Source organism: Cricetulus griseus, chromosome 8 (genome assembly GCF_003668045.3).
Source record: "Cricetulus griseus strain 17A/GY chromosome 8, alternate assembly CriGri-PICRH-1.0, whole genome shotgun sequence".
Classification (NCBI taxonomy): domain Eukaryota; kingdom Metazoa; phylum Chordata; class Mammalia; order Rodentia; family Cricetidae; genus Cricetulus; species Cricetulus griseus.
Window position 1 is genome coordinate 74,250,902 of NC_048601.1, and position 24,350 is coordinate 74,275,251.

Below are 24,350 nucleotides of genomic sequence, written 5' to 3' on the forward strand. Positions count from 1 at the left end.
GTCTCTGTGTCCTGGAACTAGCTCTTGTAGACCAAGCTGGTCTCGAACTCAGAGATCCACCTGCCTCTGCCTCTGCCTCCTGAGAACTGTGATTAAAGGCATGCGCCACCACGACCCTGCTAAGCTACAAATTTTTAAAGTTTATACTCTGACTGGTCTCCACAAATGTAAATGCCCATTAAACTAACCCCACAATCAAAATAAGAAATATCCATCAAGCCCGGTGGTGGTGGCTCATGCCTTTAATCCCAACACTCGGGTGACAAAAACAAGTGGATCTCTGTGCGTTTGAGGTCAGCCTGGTCGACAGAACGAGTTCCAGGACAGGCTCCAAGCAATACAGAGAATTCCTGTCTGGAAAAACAAAACAAAAACAAAAAAGGAAGAAACATCCATCAAAACGTTGAATCACTTTTCCATGCTGTGGGGTTGTGGGAAGGGACTGAAGAGGGAGCAGTGGAGGATAGGAAGAGAGCAGTCAAGACCTGCAATGTCTTAGTAGTGATGACGGTACTTTGGACCAGGGAGGTAAACCATAGCCTTAATTAGTTAATTAACAAGTCATTAATACTTCCTTGACTGTTATATACTCCATTCCATTCTGAAGAGGAATTTTATTCCATTCGTGGGGTAACACACACTCTCTCCATTCCGTCAGGTACCTGTTGCCATCAATCTAATCATCCCATCATCCCTTTTAGGCCCCATTCCTTCTATTGCCACTCCCAATCCACAGCCTCTGTTTTCTTGATCGTTCCCTTCCACGCTGCCTTTCTATCCTATCCTTCACACTTAACACCCCTCATCCATGTGTCAATCATGCCCACAGGGAGCTCCATCTTTTCCAGAAAGCCTTTTAGTGTTCTGGTGGTACCTCCCCTCTGGCTCCACTCTCCCAGTTTTACTTGGTGCTAACAACGCTTCAGAGTAAATTTATTTTCTTTTTAACCTCGACGTTAAGAACAACTCAGTGATAACAGTGTACCACCAGTCCCGGGGGACCCCTGCGTCCGTCCTCCCCCAGTGCGGGCCTGGGCCTATGCTACTGCAGGCGCTCGCTCCTCGCTTGCCCGAGGGTCCTGTCTTCGCTGTCAGTCCTCCCCTCCTCCTTCGGCATCTGCTCTGCATTAGTCTATCCCAGGCCTCCGCAGGCGCCGATGATTAAATCATCATCATTAACCAGGGCCTATTCCCCCACACACACCCCCGGCAGCAGGGAGGGTAAGGGGGTAAGATCGGCTCGTTCCCGGAGGGTCTCTCCCTCTCCACCCCGCCCAAGGCACCCTCTCCGAGACTTGGCGAAGCCGGGAGCAACTCCCGCGGCGGCGGAGCGGGGAGGAGGCCCGCCACCCGAACGCAGCTGACGCCGCAGCCGAGCAGGACCGCCCTGCAGGGTGAGGACCCGGGGTCTGAGGCGAGGTCGCGTCCCGGGTCTCCCACTCTCCCGAGCGGCAGCGGGCGGCGATCGCCCGGCCTCGGGGTCGGGGGAGAGGAGGCACAGGCTATCATCTATCACAAACTCCTGAAGTTGGTCCAGAGGTCCGGTGCGCGCTGTGCGAAGCACGGCCCCCGGGAGCGGGCGACACCGGGACTCCGCTCCACATCCCCCCCAAACTCACTAAAGACCACGGGGATGGGGGGACCAGGGGGCTCAGGTGAGCACACGGGGAGAGAGAGCGAGCGAGCGAGCGAGCGAGAGAAGGGGTGAGGGCGGGGTGTGCCGGAAGACAGCCAATCCGGAGGAGTTGAGGCCCTCGTTGCTATGCGACAAGTCCCGCCCCGCAGGCGGTACCGGAAGTGGCGGGCTGGGATCAGCCTTTAAGATGGCGTCTCCTCAGGGGGGCCAGATTGCGATCGCGATGAGGCTTCGGAACCAGCTCCAGTCAGTGTACAAGATGGACCCGCTACGGAACGAGGTGCAGGGGCGGCGGGGTGACTGCTGGGGTCCGTTAGCTGTGCGAACCCCAGCGGGCGAGAGGACGGGCGGTGGCGGGACGGGAGCCCAGTGCGCCTGCGCAGCAATGGGGCGCGCAGTGCGCACGCGCGACTCCGGCCGGGTTGCCAAACGCTGGACTAGGACGCCTGCGCGTTGTGTCACTGACGGCGTCTGGTCTCCCTAGGGAAAGGAGGGTCAGGCGAGTCCGCGAGAAGAGAGCACCCGCTGTGCGCGGAGCCCTCTGCTGGGCGGAGGGGGAGCTCGTCTCCCACCCCCCCTCCCATGGGCCTGACGGCCGAGTCCAGTGACAGGAACTGCTGTGGAGCTGGGAAGTGCTCCACAGAGGTGAGGTGGGGAGGGCTTGCGAGACCGACCGAGGAGTGACAGAAGGTGTGTCTGCAGGAGGAGGTCCGGGTGAAGATCAAAGACCTGAATGAACACATCGTTTGCTGCCTGTGTGCCGGCTACTTCGTGGATGCCACCACCATCACAGAGTGTCTCCACACCTGTGAGTGTCCCGGATCCTGCCTGCCCTGTCCTCGTCAAGCTGGCTGCAAGCCTCTGTGCTGCCTGCCCCACTCGCCCCTAAGTGTCTGGGGTCCCAAAGGGCCTGAGCGTCTGCGTTTCTCCTCTTACAGTCTGCAAAAGTTGTATTGTGAAGTACCTGCAGACCAGCAAGTACTGCCCCATGTGCAACATCAAGATCCACGAGACGCAGCCGCTGCTCAACCTCAAGCTGGATCGGGTCATGCAGGACATAGTGTATAAGCTAGTACCAGGCTTGCAAGACAGTGAGTGGCCGCCTTGTGTTTGTAGGGCCTCCCGACTCTAATGCTGGGTGGCACCTTGAAGTGAACAACAGCTTTGTTTGGGCATCGTCTAGATAAAAGAGGTCAACAGCCAGGACAAAGAGAATTAATATGGCCGCCCTTCACCCCTTCCTAGGTGAAGAGAAACGGATTCGGGAATTCTATCAGTCCCGAGGCTTGGACAGAGTCACCCAGCCCAGTGGGGAAGGTATGTCCTTGGTGGTCATTTGGGGGAGGAGGGGCAAATAAAACCCTCAGAGCATTTCTTCTGCCCAGTTTTGCTCTCTGGGGAAAAGGGGGCATGGAATCCCCCAGCCTTCTCAATGTCTACTTTTTCTCAGAGCCAGCCCTGAGCAACCTTGGCCTCCCTTTCAGCAGTTTTGACCACTCTAAAGCCCACTATTATCGCTATGATGAGCAGCTGAGCCTATGCCTGGAGCGGCTGAGGTGAGGGGCAGGTCAGAGGTTGTATGAAGTGATACTGTTGGTGACCCAGAACCAGCTGAGGGACTTAGGGAAAGGCCAGGGGATGAGGGAGTATCCGTTGGGGGAGAGGAAAAATGGAATCCCCTAACTGGTTTCTGTTTCCATCCAGTTCTGGCAAAGACAAGAATAAAAATGTCCTTCAGGTGAGAGGGGCTGAAGTGTGTGTGTGGGGGGGCTCTCTGAAGGAGAGATTCTCCCAGAAACCCTTCCCTCACACACCTGTCCTCTTCCTCCCTTCCCTGACCCTAGAACAAATATGTCCGATGCTCTGTTAGAGCTGAGGTACGCCATCTCCGGAGGGTTCTGTGTCACCGCCTAATGCTAAATCCACAACATGTAAGTAAGCCCACTATGTTATATGAAGAACAGAGACTGAAAGCGGAGGGGCATGTCTGGCTTGTGGCTTGTGTCTGGAAGGAAACTGAGACAGGAAGATTACTTCAACTTCAAGGTTAGCCATAGCTATATAGCAAATTCCAGGCCAGTCTGGGCTCCAGAGTAAGACCTTGTCTTCAGAAATGAAAAAAAGTGGGAGAGGGGTCTGGTGAGACAGCTTAGTGGGTAAAGTGCTTGTCTTGTAAGCACCAGGACCAGAGTTCAATCCCCAGACCTAAAACAAAACCAAAACAGCCTAGTGAGGTAGTGCAAACTTGTAGTCCCAGCCCTGGGTCTGTGGCTAGCCTACCCTACGTGATGCATTCCAGGCCAGTGGGTGAGAGAGCCTGTCTCAGAAAAGAAAAAAGGTGGATGGAGCCTGAGGAGTAACACCCAGAGTTGTTCAGACATAAACGCACACAAGGGACAGAGCCCAGGGAACAGTCTCTGCCCCATCTCCCTCTTAGGTACAGCTCCTTTTTGACAATGAGGTTCTCCCTGATCACATGACCATGAAGCAGCTATGGCTGTCCCGCTGGTTCGGCAAGGTAAGCCAGGTGCAGTGGGCTGAGGGCCCTGCAGATGCTAATAGCCCACTCATTTCTTCTTCCGCTTCTCTCCTCAGCCATCGCCTTTGCTTTTACAATACAGTGTGAAAGAGAAGAGGAGGTAGGGGCCAGCCAGGCTTGCTTCCACCCCCTTCCCACCCCTCCCCAGATATTTATGTGAAATTAACTGTGGCTTTATTTTTTGAAATAAAAGCTTTTAAAAAGCATTTTTCATCTTCCTTCTTAACCACTCAACTGCACACTCAGGCTTTGGCCTGTGTCCTGGTTTCTCAGCAGTCTCCTCACACTCACTGGAAGGGTCTTCTTTATCTACCAAAAGTCCTCAGTGACTTGCTGAAGGAGAGGGGTAGAGACCCACGGTGAACTGGAGCCTGGCCTTTTTGGTGAGGGAAGGCTGTCTAGATGGGCAGCTCTTGCTGTCCTCGTGTGGTGCAATATATGGTACCAGCCTCGGAGGAAATGTCACACACATCATTTCAAAAGAGGAGGGCATGTGACCACTACAGGGCTGAAGAGGATGAAGAGTAATATTTATGGAAAAATCCAAATAATTGCATCTAGTTCTGTAGCCTGGGAAATAGAGACAAGAAAAAAAAAAAAAAAGACCCCATAAATGGCATCTAGCAGGGCAGATCTGAGCCCAGGCCAGCTGTAAACAGAGGCAGCTAGCCTTAGGGATGGAGAGTCAGTGCAGCTGAGATGGGGAGGGGTGGTTGAGAAGGAGCCTAGTGGAAGACACCAAGAGGAGTTTTAAGGGGGGAAGGAGCTTCAGAAGAGGGGCATGGTCAGGCGAGGGCATAGATTGTCTCTCAAAGCCCACTGTACATGCTGGGGCTCTGGCAGTAATCCCAGTCAGTGTCCTGGTTCTATGGGAGAGTCAATAAGTATGGCCCCACCCAAAGGAAGGAAAAACAAACAAAAACCAAGCTGCATCTGGAACTTTTCCACTTTCATTATATTGTCTGGAAACCTTACCAAGTCTCTTGGGACACGTGAAGAATATAGGGCTAAGGCAAAAGTGTTTTAGAAGATGAGCTAGACCTCGCGACTCTTCTTTATAAATTCCAACAGACAAAAGCTGAGGCAGGAGTATTACCAGCAGCTCCGGGTGAGCGTCTCTAACAACAAAAAGTCCTTCAATGTCTGACGCAGATGACAGGGATCTGGGTGGGGAATGTATCCCCAAAGCCTCTCGTTTCCATGCCTCATTCCTATAAAGCTGAAGTGTATGTGTGGAGGGGTGGATGACAGTCTCATCTTCTCCAGGGACTCCCTCCCCCTCGCAGAACAGCTGTTCCCAGAAGCTGACCTCAACAGCAGCACTTGTTGGGTTAAATATCCCAATAGTGTTTCCCTGCTACTTTCCGGAATCTGAAGTCCGCAAGCACGCAGCACCCAGCGTGTTTTCAAGGGTTTGTTCGCCCACCCCAAGTTTCTTATGGAGGGGTGGGCAGGAGCAAGGAGGAGCGCTGCTAAGCGCAGCACTTGGGGAGTTAGATTTCAGTCTGTGTGTGTGTGTCGTGCGCCCGCCCCCACCTCCACTCCTGCCCGCATGCTGCAAAGGTGCTTGCTCTTGAACATGGCTGCAGCTCAGCAACAAAAAGGAAATCAGAGGAATTGGGGTTGAATATGATCCAAATGCAAAGTATAAAATTCTTAAAGTATATTTTTAAAAAATAAAATTAAAAACGTCAGAGAGCAACTTGTAAATGCAAAACCCGGTGTACAACCCCCCACCCCACCCCGCCCTGCCCCGCGCACCCGGAAGCTAAATAAATATTTTCGTTTTAATTAAGTCGGGTCTGAAGACTAGGGTCCTAGCTCAGGAGTCTTAAGCATCCATGCTTGGAGATGTGGCCTTTGCTTTGAGGCTCGGGATGACTGAAAGTGCTAAGGTCTGGATCTGGCTGGAACGGTGGATGGTTGCGATCTTTGTCCTGTCAGGGCAGTGGCTGCCCTGCATCTCCAGTGGTTACGAATGCAGACTCCTTTTTCTTTTCCCACCATGACCCCAAGGTCACTTGCATCTCATATTGGGAAATCACGCCTATGCTTCTGGGGGGGGGGTGCAGAACTCAATGGATCTGGTCACCACGTAGATACACAATCTGAAAGATACACAATCTGAAAAAGAAAACTGCCCCAAGCTGAGTGCAAGTGGTTTTGAGGTTGAGCTAAGAGGATTGCTGTGAGTTCTAGGCTACCCCGGGCTATATGAGAAGACCTTGTTTCAATTCTAACCCCCAAAAGAAAACAACCCAGAGATGGAGGGACCTCTCTTTCCCACACACCTTGCTTGTTTTTCTTTCTTTTCCTATTCCTTTTTGTGTGTGTGCTAGGCAAGTCCTCTACCAACTATATTCCCAGCCTCTGAAAATACGTTTTGTTTGTTTGTTTGTTTTTCGAGTCAGGGTTTCTCTGTGTTACAGCTCTGGCTGTCCTGAAACTAGCTCTTTAGAGCAGGCTGGCCTGGAACTCACAGAGATCCACCTGCCTCTGCCTCCCAAGTGCTAGAATTAAAGGTGGGTGCCACTACTTCTGACACATGGGTGCACGGCTTCTGGCAAGGTTCTTTGTCCACCATTAGGTGACAGGTGAGTCTCTGAAGGGATGAAGGTCCGAGTGTGAGCATCCCTTCTTATATTCTAAGAGGGGTTTAAAAGGTCCCTGAAGTGTCTGGAGGGACAATGGGGAAAGATAGAGAAGTCTGGAGACGAAAGAAATTGCCTGGATCCTCTAGGACCCCTGGGTGCTAGACCTGTGGGTCCATGTGGTGATATCTTGTTTGTATTCTAAAAAAGCTTGCCTGAAGATCAGAGTGCAGAGCTAAGCCACTAATTAGCCATAGAGGCTAGGCAGTGGTGGCACACACCTTTAATCCCAGCACTGGGGAGGCAGAAGGATCTCTGTGAGTTCAAGGCCACCTTGGGCTATACAAGATTGATCCAATCTAAAAGAGAAACAGAGACAGGGGGTGATGGCTCACCCTTTGATCCAAGTACTTGGGAGTCACACGCCTTTAATCCCGGCACTAGGAAGGTGGAGACAGGAGTGATATGGCTGGGAGGAGAGAGGAATATAAGGTGGGAGGAGACAGGAGCTCAGAGCATTCAGTCTGAGGATTCCAGGATTTCAGTCTCTCTAGTGGCTGGCTCCTCTTTGATCTCCAGGCAAGCTTTATTTGTTAGGTCACAAACAAAATATCACCACAGGTGCAAAACAACTGGGCATCAGGAAGTTTTTGTGCTCCCCCCAGTTTCTGCAGGGGAAAGTATGAGACAGCTGATCCACTCACTCCCCTCAAGCCCAGAGCCCAGGTTTAATCTGTTACCATCCCTCATTAATCACTCACCCTCCTCTGGTCCCCTTCTGTGGATCCGGTTTCTCCCCAGATCATGTTCCAGATGCTTAGCCAGGAGAAGCCCCCTCAATGGCCCCAGGATCGTCTGGACTAGTCCCTCGGCATTGGGATGTCCTTAGTCAGTCTCTGATGTTGGGACATCTTCCCTTTAACCTCTCCACTTCTCTTTCCTCCCCCAAACTTGTGTCTGAAGACAGTCCCATCCATTACCTGAGCCCATCTGCTGAAGGGAGGAGGTGGGCAGGAGAGGAAGGCCAAGCCCCTCAGGAGAGCCCCACACTACACCACACACACACACACACACACACACACACACACACACACACACACACAGGAGTAATTGAGAGCAGAGGTAAAAAGGACATAAAAGCCACATAATGGATATGTGAGGAGAGCTTGCAGTGTCTTTTGGGTGACAGGACTGGGATGCAGTAGGGCAGTTCCTTCTGCCTCCTGGGATCTGCTTTAATTGCAGATTAAGTGAAACCACAAGGATTGCACTGAGGACTGAGGCCTGCAGCAGAGACTCTCCACTGCCCTCCCCTACTCTCCCTTCCATTAATAACCAATTAACAAGGTTCTGAAGCAGCTCAGCTTTCCACCGTGGCCTGGCTCTGCTCTCTGACCCTGAAGTGGCTCCTTGAGCTTCAGGAGCATCTCCAGGCTTCCAGGAGGGTCTGGATGCCTGAAGCCTGGGGGTGTCATCAGAGGGGACCCTTTGCTATCCTACTATCAAGGGGAGTATCCTATTGTCAAGGAGCCTTTGGCTCAGGTTCCCAGGATCTCATAAATACAATTTGGGGCACCCCAGCTCTAAGCTACACTTGCCCCAGGGAATAGACACTGAAAACTGTGGGAGACACAAATGCCTACAGGAAAAGTGGCATGGGAAATAGTCTGGGAGGGGGGACTGTTCTGGATATTCATTTAGCTGTCAACAAAACATAAATAGAATGCTAGTCTTGGCTCGGCACAGTAGCTCACTCCACAGAAAACTGAACCAGGAGGATTACTTTGAGTTTGAGCAACTTTAGTCTGGATAAGTTGGACACCAGCCTAGTGTACGTAGTAAACTTCAGGGCAGCTAGGGCTATACAGTGAGATCCTGACTCAGAATAATAACAACAACAACAACAATAATAATAACAACAACTTAAAAAGAATATTGGCATGCCCTTTGGGAGTAGCTGAGTCTCTATGCCCCTAAGTTGTGAAGCCTCCAGCTATTTGAGGTGGAGATAGTAGAAAGAGAACCCAGGTCTGTCCAGCCTCACTGACCCAGACCTGACTTATTTCAATTCCAGATGATTATGGAGTTGTAACTCGGGTGAGAATAAATGCAGGGACAGAGAATACAAAAAGCAACAAACAGATCAGGCCTCAGAGTTTGAGTCTAACTTGCCAGTGATGCCTGTCACATGATCTGACTGTGTTGGAGTGAGGTCTGCCCTTCAATTTGTCTTCCTGGAGAGTGACCACAGGGAAACCACACCTGAGCTATGAGAGCTTAAAATGACCAAGGCAGACATGGTGAGCCAGGATGAACAGGTTCTCAGTGGAGATCAGTCCTGGGAGCAAGGGACTCCTGAGCAGTAGTGCCAGCCCAGGTCTCTGGAAGCTTTTTTGGTGTGTTTTAACTTATTGGGACCTCTAGACTACAGCATGGCAAACTCACCTGCCCCGTTCCTTGCGGTATCTTTTAATGACAGTCGCTCCACTAGGCCAGGTTCTCAAAAGTATTGACCGGAACCCCCACACTGCAACCATTTCCATCTGCCATGTTCTCTTTAAGACCTTTTCTCAGGGGTAGGTGGGGAAGATTAGGCCAAGTTAGGATACTGAAGATACTAAGGTTCGCAGGATCCTAACATAATCAGCCCTGATCCTGTCTCTAAGAACTCTGAAAATCCCCAGCCCTTGGGGTCAGGGAAAGCAATTTATTGCCCAGGAGTTTATGAGCCAGAGCGTATGTGGTGAGCCAAGCAGCAATCAGAATTCAGTAAAGTCCAGTTTGAATGTACACAGAACTATACCCCAAAGCCAGAAGCCACCGGCTTCTCTCCACCCTATAGAAGGAATAAGGCTGCCAGGACACCTACGGCTCCAGACTTACTACGGCCTTTAGAGGGAGGTGGGGGTGCAGAAGGAGGGGACATGGGGCTCCAACCCAGCTCTAGGGGGCGGGTCGGAGACAGGGGGCCCAGATCGGAAGCTGAGCGCTGGGGCCTCGAGGAGATTGTGGAGCCAAGAGCAGCGGAAGGCGGGATCGTTACAAGCCGGCTTGCCATGAACTCTGGACGCCAGCGCCGGACACCCTTCAGCATCTCAGACATCCTAGGCCCGAGCATGGTCCCCAGAGCGCCTTCTGCGCCACAGCTTCCCGAGGCCAGCCCTGATCCCGCATCGCCACTGTGCGCGCTAGAGGAGCTGACTAGTAAAACCTTCCTGGGCCGTGACCCGCGCTCTCTGCAACTTTCTGAAGGTACACCGCCAGAAAGGTCGCGAACTTGAATTAGTTCAGTTCTCTCTCTCTCTCTCTCTCTCTCTCTCTCTCTCTCTCTCTCTCTCTCTCTCTCTCTCTCTCTCCTCTCTCTCTCTCTCTCTCTCTCTCTCTCTCTCGTCCCCAGTCGCTAAGTTTTGTTCAACCCTGGCCGGTCATTTTTACCCAGCCCTGCCCTCTGCCCAGGTGTTGCATCTCAGGCCCCGCAAGTCTCCAATATTAGTTCCTAGACCCTGCAGCTGCTCGGGGCGGGGTGGGGGGGGCAGAGCCCTGGGGTACTGCCAGGCTGGGCTAATGATGCTCATTCGCTGTATGCGGGGCAATCGCGACCGAGAAAGGCTGCGGAGGAGACAAAAGGCTTAAGCTGTAGGCAGGGCTAGGACGAGGCTCCAGAGACCTCACGACCATCTAGCCCCAGCCCCAGCGCTAGCCCCAGCTGAGCGGGTCATTTCTAGAGCCCATGCAAGAAGGTCCTTGCAGCTGCGTTGGGCATATGAATGGCCCCTCTGCCTACCTTCCCTCCCCATGCTTCCACTGTGTCCCTTTTTGGATCCCGGAGAGGGAGCTAGTGTTTTTAAGGACGCATAAACGGAGGGCTTTATATGGCCACCAAGCCGGGTGGGTCACCCGACCTCAATCTAGTCTCTAACCTTACTACCAACGCAACCTGGAGCTCCAAAAGGCGTCAGAGGATCTTTTCCAAACGGCCTTGACCCCTGCACCAGATCTTCTCTGGTCAGTCCCACCCACTCCCCTGCACGAGCAATTTTATCTCTCTGTCTCCAGCACTGCAGAGGCCTGCTGCTCTGCGAAATCCCTGGCCTGACCCGGTATAGGGATCGTGACGCTGGCCCTCCCCCACCCTTCTTGAGCCCTGCGACCCTAGCCTTTCCACCCGGACCACAGCTTCTCCAAAAGCTGGAAACTAAAATTTCTGTCCCATCCCGGCAGGCAGAATCGCCCCAGAGGCGCCTCCGGGTCCTGGCGCTGGTGTTCGGAGACGGCGCAAGTCGCGTACAGCGTTCACTGCACAGCAGGTGCTGGAGCTGGAGCGACGATTCGTCTTCCAGAAGTACTTGGCACCATCAGAGCGCGACGGCCTGGCTGCACGACTGGGCCTGGCCAACGCGCAAGTAGTCACTTGGTTCCAGAACCGTCGCGCCAAGCTCAAGAGGGATGTGGAGGAGATGCGCGCCGACGTGGCCTCTCTGTGCGCGTTGTCTCCGGGAGTCCTGTGCCACCTGGCACTGCCAGACAGTGCTTCAAGACCTGACTCTGGCCCTACAGGGCCTGATTCCGAGCCCCACTTATCGGATGAAGAGATACAAGTGGACGATTGAAAGCAAAGCCTCCGCCAGCCCTGAATTCCAGGACCCTGGACTCCTCTATACTATACTAAGGGACTTGTCTGGGTTCCGGGGTGGAGGGGAGAGACCCACTTAGCCCTGATCTGTCCCTCAGGCCACACTCCTTTTTTTATTATTATTATTCGTTGAGAATAAAACCGCTGCTCTGCTTCAAGGTGCCCCAATCCCGGATGCCCGTAGCCCAAACCAACGCAACCTGCTACTTACTGGGAAATTGGTTCTGTTTTGCGGCTCCTTTAAAGCATTGTGCTTCTTTTAGCCCTGGTAGCAACCCTAAAAGGTAGGTGTCTGGCTATGCTCATTTTCCAAAAGAAGCCTGTGGTCAGGATTTGGACGAAAGCATCAGCTACCCTTCGGAGAACCCCTCCGGCTGTCTTACACTGGGTGGAGAGGAAGTGGGCAGGACTCTAGTGGTGGCTTCCGGGCCACTACCCCCTACTGGCCACCTTTGTTCCCAGGACTCTGTCCGCAGACTTGGAAACCTCAACATTAAACTTTGTGTTGTCCCTATGTGATAACGTGATTCTTTGCTTTCCCTGCTCTTAATCAAGGTTTACTAGGTTCCCTGCATTAAACGCTCCACACTAAGCCTAGTGTGGGTGCACACCCGTGATCCCAGCACTTGGAAGGTGGAGGTAGGAGGATCAAGAGTTTTGGGTCAGCCTGGGCTACATCACACACCCACACCCACCCACCCACACACTCACACCAATAATCAAAGAACTCTATGATGGGACATAGTGACATACCAGGGTCTGGAGAGAGGGCACGCCCACTTCTACCTCTGGGATTTCTGTCCAGGTTTGGAGGCATAGGGGCTGTGCACACCTGACTCATGAGAGGAGCTCAAAGTATCTCTGACTGTCACAAGGATATCTTAGCCTGACCCCACTGCTGACATCTCTGACATTCATTTTGCTGGCCACTGATCGCCCTCCTGCAGAGGCACTGGGGAGGGACAGGGAGTACTGAGTAGTTACAGGCCCACCCTGCCAGTCTTTAGGAGACCACCATATAGCTAGGGCCTCAGCTGCAGGTGGAGGGCCAAGAATAGGAGATTCCAAGGAGGATGAATAAGGCTGGAAGGCAGGAGATATCCTGGTGTCTTCACACAAGAACCAAGTGCTTTGTGTGAATTAATCAGCACAACAGTCCAACTGACAGGCTTTTAGTCTGGTGGTAGGAAAGACCAAGGACACTCACTGGTTTTGTAGGTGGTAAGACAGGGTTTGTCTTTATGCATTTCTGACACAAGTTTTTGTTTTGTTTTGTTTTTTTTGAGACAAGGTAACATTTTCTCTGTGTAGCCTTGGCTGTCCTGGAACTCACTCTGTAAACCAGGTAGATCTTGAACTCACAGAGATCTGCCTGCCTCTGCCTCCCAAGTGCTGGGATTAAGGGTGTGGGCCACCACACGGGGCACACTTAAAAATATTATTTTATTTTCATCTTACATATATGACTGTTATATTTGCACGTGTGTGTGTGTGTGTGTGTGTGTGTGTGTGTGTGTGTGTGTGTGTGTGTGTGCCTGGTGCCCACACTGCCAGAGAAGGGTGTTGGATCCCCTGGAGCCCAGTTGTGAGCTACCCTATGTGCCCACGTCAACTGGGAGCTGAACCTAGGTCCTCTGCAAGAACAGAAAGTGCCACTTCTCCAGTCCTGAAATGTTGTTTGTCCCCACCCCGGATCCCGGGGTGCTAGCCCTATAGAAGGGACTAAGAAGCAAAAGTTCCATAGGGCGGGAGGCAGGAAAACCAAGAAGGAAATTGGAGTAGACACTGTGCTGTAAACAAGGCATTGTCTTCAAGGCTGTAGGGAGCCAATCAGAAGAACACTGCTTAGAGTAGGCTGATAAGATGGTATGCAAGAGCCTGGCGGAGGTCTTTGGCCCCTGCAGCAGGTAGCAGCAGAGAATTCACAGTCGGACTAGAAGTGTGGAGGCAGTCACAGAAGGGAATACTCGTGATTCGCTTAGTGACTGGAGCTACATGATTGACAGCCTTATACACTCAATAACTGGAAGGAAATGGCACTGGACAGAAACTGTGACCACTGATATATGAAGTATCAAGGGTGACCTTGAACTCCTGACCCTTCCATCTTCTCTTCCCGTGTGTTGAGATGACAGGCATGTGTCCCCACTTCCCATTCTGTTTTCTAATCAAGGTACCATTTTCTTTGTTTGTGAGAGACCAGCTAAGCGCTTCTTCTTCCCCATATCATCCTAGCAGTCTGATGAGACTCTGATTTTTTTCCCATGGCCCTTACTAGTTCATGTTCGGGCTGAGCTCTGGGAATACTATTTTGGTTTCTCTAGTTTTCCTCTGAACTCCCCTCATCTTTGTTTCTCACAGATTGCTTTTTTTCCCTGATGGCTTCTTTGACTTCTTTTGGCTCCATGTTTTCTTGAGTTTCCTTAGATGAAAGTGGAACCCTGGACAGTGGTGGAGCACGCCTTTAATCCCAGCACTCAAGAGGCAGAGGCAGGTAGATATCTGTGAGTTCAAGGCCAGCATGGTCTACAGAGTGAGTTCCAGAACAGCCAAGGCTACACTAAGAAACCCTGTCTCAAACAAACAAACAAACATCTGTCAATCATGTTCAAAATATATTCTTTGCAATTGCAGCACCCTTCCATATGCATAGGTATCCCAACAACCCTGGTGCCAGTCCCGCCATGCTCCATCATCGCCTTCTAGACTTCCTGTGTGGGACTTTTCCAGCAGGCAGTCCTCTCTCTCGGGTTGCCCAGCACTGCTGGGTTTTAGCACTGGTTTCCAGCACCCCCAGGAAACCCAGGAGGGCTGGACACCTCTGAACTTGAGCTGCTGAAAGAGCTCAGTAGTTTGTGTGCAGCAAGCATGGGTAGGGTATCAGACGATCTTGTGACTCAGGTTCAGACCAGCCTGAGAAGTCCTGGGGAGGGGACATTATTTAAAGATGTGTCCAAAAGCCAGTGTGAGAATAGCTATGACTGTCCCAACACAAAATGGTAAATTTACTGAAAATATTGAAAGGGCTTTCCACCCCTGCTCCTGTGGGGGGGGGGTGCTAATTTTCATGTAAATATGATTGCATGGATATTTTTGTATGTGTATGCATCTGTGTGCCAGTGTGCATGCATGCATGTCAGAGGTCAGTAACAGATGTCTTCCTCAATTGCTCTCTGCCCACTATGTAGACTAGACTGGCCTTGAACTCTCAAGAGATTCACCTGTCTCTGCATGTGCTATCATGCCTAGCTCTCCCTTATTTGAAGAAGAAGAAGAAGAAGAAGAAGAAGAAGAAGAAGAAGGAGGAGGAGGAGGAGGAGGAGGAGGAGGAGGAGGAGGAGGAGGAGGAGGAGGAGGAGAAGAAGAGAAAGAAAGAAAGAAAGAAAGAAATGATGAGCCACCATGGTATCAAATCCCTTTGATCTCAGCTCTTGGTGGGATGGGGCAGAAATAGCAGATCTCTGACTTTGAGGCTAATCTGGTTTACATAGTAAGTTCCAGGTCAGCCAGGGCCATAGAGTGAGACATTACCTTAAAAATAAAAGTGTCAAGCAATAGAGGAAGACACCTAATATACTCTTCTGGCTTCCACAAGTGTGTATGTGGGTACAGCACACATCTCTCTCATATGTGCACCACACACACACACACACTCAAAGAATGTGAACAGTGATTCTCTAGAAGGCTTACTGAACACTGATTACTGTGAGCTCAATGCTCTACAGCCTGATTGACATTCCCGGCCTGGTGGAGGCAAATGTTTGCATCTATCAGTTTCTGGGTGATGTTGATGGTACTGGTCTCTTCCACACATGGATATCCACAGTCCCAGGAATTCTGGACTTTACAAGAATCGGTTTATTTAACAACCTGTATGGATAGTTTCTCAACCTTCTCCTTTAGTCCTCTACCTACTCTGTGAGGCAGGGATTGCCTCTATTGTGTAAATAAAGGGACTGAGCTCAAACACTGAGAGACTAGCCACAGCTAACCACTGCTGATTTTATCTTGCTTCAGCACTTGTAAGGTACCAAGCATTAAACAACTAAAAAAATTGTCCAAGGCCTATAGAAAAGAGATGTCTCAACAATTACAAAAGGGAAGAGGTTGGAGATTTGGTTTGGTGGTAGAGAGCTTGCTCTATCCCCAGCAATGGAGGGGTGTGGAGGGAGGGGAGGGAGAAGCCAATTGCAATGCCAGCATCAGGGAGTGTGGAGCTGTGTTAACAAGGGCTGCTCTTACAGGGAATCTGGGTTTAATTCCCAGCACCCACATAACGGTTCACAACCATCTGTAACTCCATTTCCAGAGGATTCCATGTCCTGTTCTGGACTCCACAGGCACCATATATACAACTGGTATACAGACCTATATGCAGGCAAAACACTCTTACACAGAAAATAAAAATAAAATTAACATTTGAAAAAGTATTTTGGCTGGGTGTAGTGGTGCATGCCTTTAATGCCAGCACTTAAGACGAAAAGAGGCAAGCAGGTCTCTGTGAGTTTAAGGTTAGCCTGGTCTATGTAGTGAGTTTCAGGACAGCCAGAGCTACATAGTGAGACCTTGTTTTGAAAACAAAACAAAATAAAAATATGTTTATTGTGCTAAGTAGTGGCACACACCTTTAATCATAGCACTGAGGAGACAAAGTTATATTCTAACCTGATTTACATAGTAAGTTCAGGGTCAGCCAAAGTGACGTAATGCACACGTGTGTGCGTGAGTGCATGTCTGTGTGTGTGAGTATGTAGATGGGGAGGGGGGAGGACATGGGACATGTGTGGAGGTCAGAAGTCAGCCATGTAGGTTCCGGGGATCAAACTAAGGTTTTCAGGCCTTGTGGCAAACGTATTGACCCACTGAGCCGTCTCTGCAGCCTGATTTCATTATTGTGGCAGTGCAGTGAGGATGAGGTTGTTTGAACTTTTACATGGAGTGTAATAAGCCATGTTCTGAATGTACTAACTCCCTATGGGAGTCATCCACTCCCTATGACTCCATGATGTAGGGTTTGTGAGTATCCTCATTTAAACATTTTCAAAGATTTATTTTACTTTCTACTTTTTTTTTTTGAGACAGAGTCTCTCTACCTGTCCTAGAATTCACTATGCAGACCAAATTGGCCTTGAATTCACAGGGATCTACAAGCCTCTGCCTCCCAAGTTTTTGGATTAAAGGCATCAACAACCACACTTGGCCCCAAGATTTATTTTACTTTTAATTATATGTATGTGTCTGTGTGGGTGTGTGCACATGACTGCAGTGCCTGCAGAGGCCAGAAGAAGATACCCTAGAACTGGAGTTACAAACAGTTGTGAGGGGCCTTATGGGTGCTGGAAATTGAACCAGAGTCCTCTCCAGGAGCAGTAATCGCTCTCAACTAATAAATCATCATTTTAAACATTTATTTTGGGCAGTAAGATGGCTCAATTGGTAAAGGCACTTGCTGTGAAGCCTGATCATCTCCTCAGGACCCACATGGTTGAAGGGGAAACTGATTGCTGCAAGTTTTTTTTTTTTTTTTTTTTTTTTTTTTTTTTTTTTTTTACCTCCCCACATGCTATGGTATGCATGAACACACACACACACACACACACACACACACACACACACACACACAGATGTGGAGAGCTCTGGCGCCGGTTTCCGCCTTCCGTGCCATGCCGAGGGTGAGCGCTCTCTGGAATAAACAACTCCTTATTTGGCTTGGTCTAAGATTCAAACTTGCATCAGCAAATGCGAGCCTATCCGCCTTAGCCACTTGACGTTCTGGGGTTGGCTGGCAAGAGTGCTTTTAAGCTGTGGGGGGGCCTTCTCCCCCCCCTGTCAGAAGATTGTTTCAGTTTTCTGAGTAAACTGCTTATGGAAGAGTCTCAGCATTACCTCTTCCTTGCTGGTCGCAGAGCACGACACACAGATAGATGATAGGTAGGTAGATAGATAGATGTGTGTGTACATTTATGAATGGGTATACATATTTTGGAGTACAGTGGCCAGAGAAGGCATCAGAACCCCCACCTGGTTTATTATGTGAGTACTGGGATCTGAACTCTGGAATTGAGAAGCAAGCACCCCTTACTGTTGAGCCATCTCTCCAGCCCCACTATTCTCATCTGATAGGTGAAAAGACAGATAAGAGAGCCACCAGCCAGAGGTCCCACAGTGAGAAAGACGCAGGTCCCAATTAAGCACACAGTGGGATTCCTGACTGTGCTCTGATAGTCTCCAGAAGACGCTCTGGTCTCCAAGCCCTTTGAGCCCACTGGCAAAGAGCCCTACTGCAGGCCACACTGAACCCCACCTGTCTCCTGCCAAGTCCTTCTGGATCCCCACCCCAGAATCCTTTTGGACCCCCAGAATACATACACTCTAGAGCCACCTTCTTGTGTCATTTCTTCTTGACTTTCTGTTGCATGCACTCCTCCTCTGCCACCAATTTCTCAAACAGGAGATTGGCTTCCTGGAGAAAGGAGGGCAGGTGACAGGCAAAAAAAGAAAAAAAAAAAGAAAAGAAAAAGAAATATGGAGAATACAAGAAAACAAGAGAGGAGCTGGAAAGATGGTTTAGTTTTTATGAGCACTGGCTGCTCTTCCAGAGGACCCACGTTCAATTCCAAGCACTCACATGGCAGCTCACAACTGCCTGTAATTCCAGTTCCAGGGGTTCTAATGCCAATTCACATAAAATAAAGTTAAATAAATAAATAATATTGAAAGGTTCAGGCATTACCCTGGCCTGCCCCTGTTACCTGGCAGGATCCACTCAGGCAGTACCCTGGTCAGCCCAGGGTTCCAAGGGAACTAAGTCTGCATGCAGATGTAGAGGACCCCTTTAAAAGACAGACCCTGCCCACTTACTCTCTCTTCTCTTCTCCCACCTATACTCTCTCTGCCCCTCTTGTCTTCTCTCTGCCTCTTCTCTTACACTCTCTCTGCCTCTCTATGGTGATCGGCCATGGCAGTCAGCCATTAACCCTGTTCCTCTTCTCTCTTAGTCTCTTTACTCTGCTGGGCCTATAATAAACTGGTTAACATGTCTCATCCTGCGCCTCCTCTTCTTCCTAATTTAAGCAAAAACCTAACAAATATATTTTAAAAAGAGAGAACAAGAGAGGAAGGCACCAAGCTGGGAATGGTGGCACACAACTGTAATTCCATCATATAGACTGATTTTTATGAGTTGGAGACCTGTCTAGTCTACATTGTGAGTTCCAGGCCCCCTAAGGCTCATAGTGACCTTGCCTCAAATAACAAAAACAAAAGAGAGGGCAGGGATGGCAAACTCTAAGAGTAATCTTGGATGGTATAGATTGGGTGGAGGACATTGGGGTGTAAATATGGGACTTTGTTGTATTACCCTGTTCCTGGGAAGATGTGAACAAATGTTACTCACCCCAGGTAGAGAACCCATGGGAGACCAACATAAAGATATCACAAAGTTCAACATGGTGAACCAATGAGTTTTATTGGGATTATTTACAGGAGCAGAGATGACTCAAAGATAGCTGAATCCCCAAGACCTACCTCAGCATGGTGACAGCTTATGAAAGCTGGACATCTGGAGTACACGGCACAGCCTGCAGCAGCTCAACAGGTTGGAACGGGTCCTCTCTAGGTGGCTCAGTTGGTCTGAGCCACCTCCAGTGAAAAATCATCTTGTAACTGCTCTTCCACAAAGTTCAACTTGGCTGAGAGTGGCTCTCAGCAGTCCCTACTGTTTCCATATGCCAGGGAAGGGAGGAGCCTAATGAATCGGTCAGTTTCTAGGACTCCCTTGGTAAGTTATACATCTCACACATTCCTTGATAGCAATGGTGTAGACCCTCATATACTTATAACCTTAGTATTGGATCAGACAAAGCCTGAGGTCCTCTGTGACCTCTTTCTTCCTATCTTTCTTTCTTTCTTTCTTTCTTTCTTTCTTTCTTTTTTTGTGAATCTTTTTCTTATAGGATTACTCTGGTTATACTCTGATCTCTGAAGACTCCATGGCCTCTTCAATCAAGAGGACAAGTGACTTATCAGAGGGTTCTCATTGTCCCCTGGCTCCTAGAAGGTTAAAGGCAAGATATTACATTTCTTCTTTGACTCTCTTACCCTCACTGTAGGCTCCCAATTTTCATTGAACACTGAGAAGGACAGCCTTACCAATCTTGTCACTTTCTGTCACAGCTAAGTAAAGCTCAGACAATTTTAAACAACCCAAACAGTCATAAATCTTGGCTTTGTTGTGAGTTGTTTTCTCCAACTGATTAAAGTTTAACCCAGCAAAAAATAATTATCTGGATTAGACATACATTTTTCTTTTTTGTTTTTAAGATTTACTTAGCCGGGTGGTGGTGGTGCACGCCTTTAATCCCAGCACTCAAGAGGCAGAGGCAGGTGGATCTCTGTGAGTTTGAGACCAGCCTGGTCTACAGAGCAAGTTCCAGGACAGCCTCCAAAGCTACAGAGAAACCCCGTCTCAGAAACAAACAAACAAACAAAAAAGATTTATTTATTTATTATGTATACAGTGTTCTGTCTACATGTAACCCTGCAGCCAGAAGAGGACACTAGATCTCATTATAGAGGGTTGTCAGCCATCACATGGTTGCTGGGAATTGAACTCAGGACCTCTGGAAGAGCAGCCACTGCTTTTAACCTCTGAGCCATCTCTCTAGGCCCATATTTTTGTTCTTTTAGGACAGTTTTTTGCAAGTATTATCACAAGTTGATCAGTATAATGTTGTGGAATATTTGTCTAACTAGGCAAAGATGTGTTGCATTTGTTTAACTATGTAACAATATGTTGCTGTTTTACCTTGCCTAGACCAATCAGATTAAGGCACCTGATTGGTCTAATAAAAAGCTGAATGGCCAATATCCAGGAAGGAGGTATAGGCCGGACTTCTGGGCAGGGAGTGTAAGTAAGAAGAGGAATTTAGAGGCTGGAGAAAGAAAGAAAAAGAGATACTAGAGAAATGCCAGGGGCCAGCCAGACTGGCACAGAGAAAGCAGGAAAGTAGGACATACCTAATGAAAGAAAAGTAAAAAGCCCCAAGACAAAACACAGATGAATAGAAACAGGCTAAATTAAAAGAGCTAATGCCTTTAATCCCAGCACTTGGGAGGCAGAGGCAGAGGCAGAGGCAGGTGGATCTCTGTGAGTTTGCGACCAGCCTGGTCTACAAGAGTGAGTTCCAGGACAGCCTCCAAAGCCATAGAGAAACCTGCCCCCCCCCCCAAAGCTAGTGGGACAAGCCTAAGCTAAGGCTAAGCATTCATAATTAATAATAAGTCCCCATGTCTTTATCTGAAAGCTGGTTGATGGCCCAAAGAAAATTCCAACTACAGTATAACCTTGGGGATTTTTAAAGGCTTATTTATTTTACTTTGTGTGTTTACGTGTTTTTGCGTGTATGTATGTAGGTACACCATGAGCATGCTTCATGTCTGCAGAGTTGTAGATGGCTGTGAGCCACCATGTGGGTGATAGAAATCAAACCCAGGTCCTCTATAAGGGCAGCAAGTGCCCTTAATAGCTGAGCCTTCTCTCCAGTCCAATCTGAGAAAGTTTAATAAACTTTAATCATCCAACATATATATATATATATATATATATATATATATATATATATATTCCTTAAAATCTATCTTTGTACAGTTTATTCAGACTCCTTGTGACTTGGCTTCATGTTTTCATTACTTGGCTCCATTGCTTATTTTTCATTCTTAAAATCTTTTTTAATCATAAAAAATCCACCCTTATCCAAAATACTCCCTTTTCTTTTTTACCCTTTTAATGAAAATATGACCTTATACTTAGATCATTTCCAACAATTCTCTCTTACCCACTTACTGTTTGTTTATTTTACTTCTCTAAATAACAATCAAATCCAAATAACATACACAACACCTTGTAACAAATTAAGATTACCTGTACACACAGTTTTTTGTTTGTTTGGTTTTTGGTTTTTTGGTTTTTCGGGGACAAGGTTTCTCAGCCTTGGCTGTCCTGGAACTTGTTCTGTACATCAGGCTGGCCTCGAACTCACAGAGACCTACCTGCTTCTGCCTCCTTAGCGCTGGTATTAAAGGTGTGCACCATCACCACCCTGCTGTACACGTACTTTTAGCCACTAAATTTTTTTCTTTGAAAGTCTTAAGCAAGTCTTTTCTTTGCTCCAATTTTTATAACTTTTCTTTCTCCCTCTGGCTAGAAAAAAAAATACTTTACATTCTAGCAAAAGCCTTGACATATTATCTAAATGACCTTAATGTTAGGGAATATGACCTTGCAAACAAGAAATGGCAGAAAAGAAAGCACATACAGAGCCCCAAAACTGTCTAAATGCTAACTCTTTAATTGCAATTTTAGATGAGAAGGACATTTACTAATGCATTTTAACTCTCACTGAGAAGAGGGGTATTAGGACGTTGCCTCTTGGAATGCCCTGTCACTCCACTTATAACAGTGGATTTCTTCTTTCTTCCTGGAGTCTCTCTTCTGTATTATTCCCTTGAGGTTTCTCTGTTTGGTGATTTGGACCTTGACTTTCTGGAGCTTTGCCTACCCTCATTAATTTGATTTATGGTTGTCAACAGTATCTAAGCTTTCTGCTTGCATTTTTCCTTGACCCTTTTTACACAGACCTTTGGGCCGCCATTTTTCTCATTTTTTTTTTCAGTCTGTCTACTCAGTGGGTAGCTACAAAGTATAATTTTAGCATCCCTTATCCTAAAGGCTCTTTTTTGGGGGGGCATTCGAGACAGAGTTTCTCTGTGGCTTTGGAGGCTGTCTTGGAACTAGTTCTTGTAGACCAGACTGGTCTTGAACTCACAGAGATCCGCCTGCCTCTGCCTCCCAAGTGCTGGGATTAAAGGCATGCGCCACCATCGCCTGACTCCTAAACTCTTTTATGATTAATCTCAAGTATTTTTTAATCTGAATCCTAAGCTTTTCTAGGAACAGTGGGCTCATCTTCTTTTCCTATTTATTAAGGTTTCTCTTACCTAATGACCCCTTGGTGATGATAGCCCACTTTGAATGAAGCCCAATGGATTTCAACACTGGGTAGAGATTTTCTTGAACTAGTTCAATACCTTCGAAGTTCCTATAACATACCATCTGTGATTTTGCATGTCTTATGCCCTCTACCTGGGATGTGCTTTCCCAGGCAAATGGGTTGGGTCTCTTGTCCCTTTTAAATCTTGGCTTAAATGTCACATTGTCAGGGAGGCTGTCTCTATCACCCTTTTAAAAAGAGACCTTTTCATTCCACTGTATCCCTGTTTAAACACCTCGTATGTGACAAACTATGTTAGGTGTGACTGGTGCCTCTGTCAGATACTCTAATTCATTGAATAGAAGGGTGTTTATTTTATTAATTATCATTGGTGGTGGTGGTGGTGGTGGTGGTGGTGGTGGTGTGTGTGTGTGTGTGTGTGTGTGCGCGCGCGTGTGTGTGATTTTCTCCTTCCACCACATAGGTTCCAGGGATCAAACTTAGGTTGTCAGTCTTGGAATCGAGTGCCTGAGTTATTGCCTGAGTCATCTCATCAGCCTTCTCAAAAACAAACACCATTCTAGTGAATGTTTGAGATAAAAGAAGGACTATAAAAAGATTCTCAGCATTTTTTAAATTAAGCAAACAGGTTTGTGTTATGAACCAAAAAACAACCAAATAAGAGACAACTTTTACTGATTTTATTTTTTAATGATATGTATCTGAGGGGGGTCGGCATGTGCAGGTGCCTTCAGAATCCAGAGACATCAAATCCCCCAAGAACTGGAGTTACAGGCTATTTCAAGCCATCTGACGTGGGTGCTGGGAACTGAACAGGGGTCCTCTGCATGAGTGGAGGCATCTCTTCAGCATCAATTTAGACTTGTTTCCTTTGTGTGGGAGAGACTCATGAATCTGAGGCTGGGGCCAATTCTCTATGTGGACCTGTATCCTTAGCCTGAAGACTTGTTAACTGAAATTCTAGAAATAAATCAGAAAATGACAAAGAAAGCAACTGGAAATTTAGCCTGCCAATGCCCCCATATCTGATGCTTTTGTCTCTCCCTCAGTAACTCTTCCATGTACCTCAGGAAATCTAAACCCTTGAGGTCTTTCAAGCAACTCTCAGAGACTGGGTCTCGACTGTATGTAGCCCAGGCTAGCCTGAAACTATGTGGGCCAGGTGTCGACTACCTCATGACAAACCTCCTGTCTCAGCCTCCTGAGTGTTGGGCTATTGTTGATATTCTCTTTTCCTTGCTTTAGCATCTTTGCGCAAATTGTCCTCTGTTCATAGCATCTTCCAAAGGCACTTGTAACCACTGCCTAGTACTCAACCATGAGGCCCTCAAATGCTCAATTTTGCCTGCTTTCATCATTGTATCAGCAGCAACCGGAGGCTCCCTTGCTTTCCATTTGCTTAAAATCTTTATGTGTAGGGCCAGAACCTGTTAGTATCCCAAAGCCCGCAGCTAACTGAAAGGAAACATACATGAAGGAGGCTGGCTGTGGCTCCCCCTCCCCCTCAAACACATCAGAGGAGGCAGAGGCAGGCAGATAACTGTGAGTTCGAATTCAGCCTGATCTACATAGCGAGTTCCAGACTGGGAACATAGAAAGTGAGACTCAAAGAGGAGAGAATATAACAACCACAGATCCACAAACAAACATGAAGACAATGATCAGAACAAAAGAAAGCTGTGTCTCTCCTCTTTTCTGTAGTACTGAAATTCCTTGCTAAATCAGGAACCACAGGGCCACCAGATGGCAGCCAGACCACAAGGAAGTCTTTCAGAAAGGAAGGTGATACAACGTAAGAGAACCCGAGATGGAGAGGCCAGAGCCCTCTATCCTCCACCTGAAGCCTAAAATTCTACTAAAAATGCCAGACCTTGGTAGATTCAAAGGGCCTCCTCTCCTGGGCTTCCTACTGTCTGGTCATACCACTCACCTAACTCGA

The 24,350-nt window shown here is 48.4% G+C and overlaps 2 protein-coding genes across 2 annotated transcripts; both read left to right on the forward strand.

Moving 5' to 3' along the window:
• Nucleotides 1-1,762: 1,762 nt before the first annotated feature.
• On the forward strand, nucleotides 1,763-4,381 carry Pcgf1 (polycomb group ring finger 1). The gene is made up of 9 exons (XM_027429437.2): nucleotides 1,763-1,916; nucleotides 2,339-2,444; nucleotides 2,575-2,727; nucleotides 2,882-2,953; nucleotides 3,087-3,192; nucleotides 3,341-3,374; nucleotides 3,481-3,567; nucleotides 4,074-4,154; nucleotides 4,232-4,381. The coding sequence occupies exons 1-9, from the start codon at nucleotides 1,824-1,826 to the stop codon at nucleotides 4,277-4,279; spliced, it is 780 nt and encodes a 259-aa protein (XP_027285238.1). The 5' UTR covers nucleotides 1,763-1,823; the 3' UTR covers nucleotides 4,280-4,381.
• A 5,356-nt stretch (nucleotides 4,382-9,737) lies between these two features.
• On the forward strand, nucleotides 9,738-11,485 carry Lbx2 (ladybird homeobox 2). Its single transcript, XM_027429420.2, has 2 exons — nucleotides 9,738-10,018; nucleotides 10,988-11,485. Exons 1-2 carry the CDS (start codon nucleotides 9,823-9,825, stop codon nucleotides 11,374-11,376), a joined length of 585 nt encoding a protein of 194 aa, XP_027285221.2. The 5' UTR covers nucleotides 9,738-9,822; the 3' UTR covers nucleotides 11,377-11,485.
• The last annotated feature ends 12,865 nt before the right edge of the window (nucleotides 11,486-24,350 follow it).

Excerpts from the sequence above, each read along its gene's own strand:
- Pcgf1 (XM_027429437.2), top strand. The coding sequence starts at position 1,824 with ATGGCGTCTCCTCAGGGGGGCCAGATTGCGATCGCGATGAGGCTTCGG. Across the intron at positions 1,917-2,338 it reads TGGACCCGCTACGGAACGAG|GAGGAGGTCCGGGTGAAGAT; the intron begins GTGCAGGGGCGG and ends GTGTGTCTGCAG. Across the intron at positions 3,568-4,073 it reads TAATGCTAAATCCACAACAT|GTACAGCTCCTTTTTGACAA; the intron begins GTAAGTAAGCCC and ends TCTCCCTCTTAG.
- Lbx2 (XM_027429420.2), top strand. The coding sequence starts at position 9,823 with ATGAACTCTGGACGCCAGCGCCGGACACCCTTCAGCATCTCAGACATC. Across the intron at positions 10,019-10,987 it reads CTCTCTGCAACTTTCTGAAG|GCAGAATCGCCCCAGAGGCG; the intron begins GTACACCGCCAG and ends CCATCCCGGCAG.